This window comes from Rhipicephalus microplus, chromosome X (genome assembly GCF_043290135.1).
Source record: "Rhipicephalus microplus isolate Deutch F79 chromosome X, USDA_Rmic, whole genome shotgun sequence".
Classification (NCBI taxonomy): Eukaryota; Metazoa; Arthropoda; class Arachnida; order Ixodida; family Ixodidae; genus Rhipicephalus; species Rhipicephalus microplus.
Genome location: NC_134710.1, coordinates 239,414,227 through 239,421,160, shown reverse-complemented (window position 1 = coordinate 239,421,160; position 6,934 = coordinate 239,414,227). Strand labels below are relative to the sequence as shown.

Sequence of the window (6,934 nt, the reverse complement as noted above, 5' to 3'; positions counted from 1 at the left end):
ACTGGAGGTGAACGACGTTACCTGAACCTTCGTGCATCCACTCGTGAACTTTTAGTGTTACAAAGTCATACGCTACAGTGAGATTTGCCTAGAGCAATGTTTGGAACACAGGCGTTGGCAGAAATTAGTTTTGGGAGGGGGGGGACGTTTTTAATATGAAGTGCACGTAGTATAATCATGGGTCATTTTGTACTCTGCATCCAGCCGGGAAAAGAACTACGCCACTGATTTAGACTAGTAGATGTTCTTACGTATTCCCGGCTTAAATATAGAGAAGACAAAAGCTTTGTTGCCCCCCTTGGAAATGCAACCGTGTGATTTTATGGATTTTGCAGCAAAGCACATGATGTGCCTCTGGATTCATAAGACAATTTAACGGTGCAGTGTAAAGTGGTTTGCGTTTACGTTAGCAAGCGGCACGAAACTCAGAAACATATTTACAGTGTTGGAAAATTACGCTTCACAATACTCTAAAATTCTTCGTGCGACGTGAACCCGTCCTAAAATGTAGTTAACGGATTGTAGCTGACTATGAAGTTTGCGACCCTGGCTAGTCACAACGCGTTGATGTTTTACAGCGTGTGACATAATACAATTTTTTCTAATTCACATAAAAGAGTGCTGTCAGGCTGCATTGATTTTTGAATAAGGTAAAATCTCAACTCACAGGAAGTTTTGAAAACTTATCTTGTGCCAAAACACGAGATCAAGAATTAAAATTCAAGACGTCGCGTGTACAGGCAAAGCGTCCACAAAAAACGATTAGTAGTGACAGACATTTTTTGTCCACAATAAGCAAAAAGAGACGTGTAAAAATATTTTATACTTGCCAACAGTTTTTTAGGTAGACTGAAGAAGATAATTTGCTGTGGCTTCAGCCCCTTTATGACCATTCTATGCGTCTGAACGCGTCGCTACAGACATGTTCACAGTGTGGTTTTGTCATTTTGAGCCTGCGACATGGAATAGGCACCGTGGCATTTGATATCAAGAAAAGTTGCACAAGTATGCAGACATTACACCCTCTTCCCCCGACTCATTGAACGTGCAATCATCGCTTTTGTTGTCGTTACATAAGAAATAAGAACCACAAACACTCTTCGGTGAAGTGAAGCGCGAGGAATGATACAAATAATGTCTTCACAAGGACGTTATTGGTTTTCAAAAATCAATAAAATGCGAAAACTATTGAAACAATCACTGTATTATGGGCGTAGCCAAAAGGGCGGTTGAAACCCTCCCTTCATATTTCAATTTCGTTTGCTCATGTGTATAAACACATACATATAAATGCACGCACGAAGAAACATAAATTATGGTTGTACCGTACCAGACAAAAATTTCTGGCCACGCTACTGCTCCACATGCACCCTCGTACACTGCTATTTTTGATTTCGTGTATAAAAAATAAGATTTATCAGTTTAATCAGTCAAAATTTAAAAAAAAAAAGCTTTCTTTTCATTGCTTTTTTTAAGAGATCGAATGCTTCAAAAACTATTGTGTTGTTCTCAGAAACAGCGTCATCTCACCTGAAGTACCCGAATAATTGTGATTGCAATAAATCCTACGTGTTCGACAAACATTGGCGTCATGTGGAACGTGCAAGGAAGCGATATCGGAGTTGTGCTTTCTTCACGGAACCGTCGATGCAGCCTCCATCGCATTATAGTCACTAAAGTTTTACCCACATATCCTAGCCCCGGACGGAACACTTTCTTCAAGCCACTCAACAGGAGTTTTTATTCAGTACATCATTAGTACGACTGAGGAGTGCAGGTACAAAAATTCGAGCTCTCAACTATTTTTGAGACGTGCCGCGCTGCATGCCTTAAAGATTGCAATTTGGGATTTCACTGCTTTTGGCCACACTGGCTGCTGCCTAGTGGGTCAATGTCACCGTACATGTGCTGGCTACGTCTTTGCTACCTTTTAAAAAATTTTAACACACACACACACACACGCACACGCACACACACACACGCACACACACGCACACGCACGCGCGCGCGCGCGTGCGGACGCATTAACGCAAACGCGCGCGCCACGAATAGAGAAGTCTTGTTTTAAATGCGAAGAGTTTCTATGCGTACTGCAAGCACTTTTCACATCTATCTATCTATCTATCTATCTATCTATCTATCTATCTATCTATCTATCTATCTATCTATCTATCTATCTATCTATCTATCTATCTATCTATCTATCTATCTATCTATCTATCTATCTATCTATCTATCTATCTATCTATCTATCTATCTATCTATCTATCTATCTATCTATCTATCTATCTATCTATCTATCAAGCCGCCTACGTCAGGGTGCTCTTGTGATCATGCACTTGGACTAAATCAAAATTAGTATGTGAGGGTAAGATGATTAAACGAATACGACTCGCTGGTCACGACATGAATAATGTCACAATCCGGCTGCGTACGTCGTCAAACGTTTCTAGCTGAGGCATATACCCGCATACCAGTCGCACATACCCACCCGTAAGTCTGTGCGACTGTAATGCGGGTATATGCCACAGGTGATTGACAGTTCTTATCTACCACCCACATGGGTAATATTAACGCGTAAGCGTTGAGGAATAGCTTACATTGGCTGCGCTGACCCGATGAATGCAAAGAAAAAATGTGAGGGGTCCCAGCATGAATTTAACACCAGCGTTATGCGTGGTAACCAAGTATTCTACCAAACACGCACGAAAGGTCTCGCCACTACTTTTAGACCATAATCTTTGTGAAGCGTCAATGCGGGATGCAGTGATGACTACTCAATTTTATAAACATTACATATGTAATCCTACTATACAGCCCTCACGTCAGATTAAGATCAACTGTAGTTAAGATTAATGCGCTGAATGTGATCGAGAGTTCTTATAAGCCAAGGGACGGCACAAACAGACACTGATGATTTTATTTCGAGAGCGTTGATAAAATCACTGCATCTCCACCAAGTGAATGACAACGAGTGAGCGAAGCTATAGGTCCTAAAGTAAATAATGTCTCCGTTGAAGTCGCCGACTGGGATAAAGGACGGACAGGCCCACGGACGGACGCATGGACGGACGGACGCATGGACGGACGAACAGGTGAACGTATGCACGGATGGACAGATACGCAGACGGATAGATGCATAGACAGATGGACAGACGGAGGGTGTGACTGGTCATGCATTGTGCTGTCGTATAGTTGATTACACAGAAAGTGGGTTGTTTACACATATGTGTTTGTTTTTGTTGTGCGGCTCTTCAGTTTCGGCTTGTCCTTTGGGGAGCGTGATGGCAGCTGACTAGGTCCGCCCTAAGAAGCTTCGCCCCTAAAAGCTGGCAGCAGCTGTGTTGACTAAACGAATGCAATATAACTTACCGATTCTCATCATAGCTGGCGAATTTGATGTGGATATTCCAAACGCTATCATACCTGGTTCACACTACAATTGAAAGAGGTTTCCTATGCAGACAAAGCCTACCAAAATCTCGTGCCCACGACGATGAACGAAGGTGTCACTGACAACATATTTATAACACTTATCAACAATTTCAAAAACAAATAAAGTATACGTCATACTGCACTGTAAACATGCTCCTCAATGCTGCATTAACGGACGATTATAGGAACGACTGTACTTCTGCAGATGGGGCTGAAATTTCACAGTGATTTCGCCCAATTTAAGGAGATGTAGACAGCCAACTGGAAACGTATTCATAACCCATCGGCACATTGACATCACAGATACGTCACAGACATACGCGTATTCGCAATGTGTACGCACGTAACCACCATCACGTGTTAATCAAAGATTTCTGCCTACCACCGTTGATGCTGGTGGTGCGTGTAGTGCGTGCAGCTAACCTCCATCCATCCGCATGCTTCGCATAACGTGCATTCCCAAGGTGCGTGAGATCTGGCTTTTTTTTACACTGCCACAGCACAGCACTTCAGTAAACAAGGGCCCAATCACTATTTGATGCATTCACTTGACCCTTCTGTATAACTGTGCCTGTCATGCACCTTCATAAATGCGACAATACGAAAAAAAAAAGGAACTGTGTCGCATAAAACCGGACTTCGCATTCGTCCTTCGTTGTTGATTTTAATCATGTTCGTTTATCACATTCAGAAAAATATATCAGAACGCCTACTTATCCACTTCCTGTGTTTCAAAAATGAAAAGCCTGTGATCGACACATTTCTAAACAAACCAAACAGAATATTTTATATATTTTTGCGTACTGTTATAGCAGTTCTGGCGTCTATCTATCTATCTATCTATCTATCTATCTATCTATCTATCTATCTATCTATCTATCTATCTATCTATCTATCTATCTATCTATCTAGCCGCTTACGTCTGGGTGATTACCCCCTTAACCTGACGTGAATCAAAATTAGTGTGGGAGGGTACGATAGTTTGATCAATATGACGCGCTGGTGAAGACATGAATAATGTCAAAGTCCCGTCGCGGACGACGTCAAACACTTTTTTCCAGACATCAGCACATACCCGCGGGAGGGTATGTGCTGAAGGTGAGCTGGTATGTGCCATAGCCGATTGGCACTTAGTATATACTTAGGAACGGCGAGAACACACGTGGGTAATTTGAACGCGTGAGTGAGCTGACATCGGCAGTGTTCACTCGACGAATGCAAAGGATGAGTGTCAGGGTCACAGAAGGAATCGAACCCCAGCATGCCGCGTGACAATGAAGTATTCTACCACAGGGCCATGCTGGGTCTCGGAACTACTTTTCAAATAGACTCTTAATACTCGTGAAACGTCACTTGTAGTTGCAGTGCTGGCTATCCAATTTCGTAGACATTACATTAGTACTCCAATTATACAACCGTCACGTCGGGCTAACGTCAAGTGTAGTTAGGTGCTATCCGCTGAAGTTGGTTTATCTAGCAGGTTCCAGGGCTACCATCCTCCTAAGCACCAGCGCTTCACGTGCACCCAAATCTGAGCACACGGGCCTACAGCATTTTCGCCTCCATAGAAAATGCAGCCACCGCAGCTGGGATTCGATCCCACGACCAGCGGGTCCAAGAACAACAGAACGTCACGAACTACAGTGCCATGAGGTTTCTGTCCAAAAGAAGATCCCTTTACGCACTCATAGACGTGCTCTAGTGCAAAGGGTGCATCAAACGCCCCTGTCACTCGGTGCTTACGATTCTCTGCAGTTGACCCGAAAAAAGAAGATTAGATCCTGCCACCGCCTGTCACATTTTAATGGAGACGAAATGTTAGAGGCCCCGTGCGGTGTGCGATGCAAGATCAGGGGATCAAAACTGTCTGGAACACTGTTATATAATGTTTCTATGAAGTCGCTTTTTTGTCGTTAATCCTCACCAACCGACCAACCAGCAGAAAATGAAAGCACAAAACGAGGAACTGAATATAACGCCATATAATATTTCTTCGCTGCAAAATATTTTTTATAGCTGGCATACATGCGTACTTCAAACAGGGCTCAAGTAAATTCTGAGTACATGAGCACCTGAAGTTGCACCAGATTTTCACTATGTAAGTGGAATTTTCTTTTTTTTAATAATAAAAATAGTCTGTCAGACATTACTATAGTAACATGTTCAGATGCGCTCCACACACCAACTGTACGCCGGTTGGGTAAACTGTCGATACGGCCTAAGTTGCTGCTGGCAGCTGATAGTCCACCAAAAACACCGGGCAGCCACGCAGACTGCAGTACCGCGCAAATCCCACGGGAAGACATGAACACATTACCTATCAACAATTGAACTTTTCGAGCTGTTCGTCTCGACGTCCGTCATGTTAGAAGCGTTCCTAGTAGTTGCCATCGATGAGCTGTCGTCCTCGTTAGCGGAAGTTTGTTTTTGTCCAGGTGACGGCGGTAAAACCGATAGAACCAGCCGTCCGTCTTTCGTGAACTCTGTGCTGATGGAATCCGGCGAGACACCATCTGGAAGTCTAAACTTGCGCTCCATTTTCTTCCAGCTTTTTGTGGCCTCGTTTTCGATGACCGCCGTCTTGTCGCTCTCACTTGCAGTCACCCACACAATGCCATCGCGCACCCTTACAGTCACAGATTCGGGCCTGTAACCCGTCAAGTCCAATTGCTTTTCCTCGTAGTTACTGCATCGACCACCACCAACTTTCCGGAACGCCTCCAAGTCTGGGTCCAAGAAGGCGCCCAGGTCATCCACGCAGTCAGGGTGGTCGCGAGCGAACTCTAGCCACTCGGCATCCAAGTCGGCACAGTCGTCTCGATCGGTGACCTGGTATGTCTGAATGATTGAGTGCACTTTATCAACGCGCACCTCTAGGCCACCTGGCGTGGACCATTCGCGTGTGAAGTTCACGGGCACCACTAGCTGGGACTTGGCAGTTGGCTCCATTGGAAGCGTCGTTGTGAACTCGCAGCTACTCCATCAAACACACAACTGAAAGTGCGCACATGAGCCCCAGAACAGTCCGCTGCTATGAAGTAGCGTTCCAACGCAGTTTCGATGGTAACAAGATGGTATTACTATCGATGCCTCAAAATAGTTTTGAAGTGCTCGCGTGTAACGATGGCTCTGGGCATATCGGTCATGCGGCCGTCGGCGGGAACGTTTAGGTGCAGGCGACCATGGCTCTAATGATGATAGCCTAAGACTTGGTCGGTGGATGTCTGCGACGCCTGCGGACGCGAACCACACGGTCGGTGGAATGAGCTTGGCACGTCGCGTGCTCCGTTATTTATAAACCTTTCCCTGCTGGCCCAGTCGGAGCGCCATCGCAGGGGCGGCAGGTCGCGCGTCAAGCGGCCCAGCTGTTGCCGGCATTGCTGGCGCGCTTCACCTGTGGACCATTATCCGTCTTTTACGCAACCGGAGTCGCTCATTTATGCGTCATCGCCGTCATCACGGAGAAGTTAGCAAACGAGTTTGCAGCATACTACTTGTT

The 6,934-nt window shown here is 44.9% G+C and overlaps 1 protein-coding gene across 1 annotated transcript; it reads right to left on the bottom strand.

Annotated features, from left to right (window-relative positions):
• Positions 1 to 5,402: 5,402 nt before the first annotated feature.
• LOC119187766 (uncharacterized) lies at positions 5,403 to 6,679 on the bottom strand. Its single transcript, XM_037435843.2, has one exon. The coding sequence runs from the start codon at positions 6,382 to 6,384 to the stop codon at positions 5,749 to 5,751; it is 636 nt and encodes a 211-aa protein (XP_037291740.2). The 5' UTR covers positions 6,385 to 6,679; the 3' UTR covers positions 5,403 to 5,748.
• Positions 6,680 to 6,934: the final 255 nt, after the last annotated feature.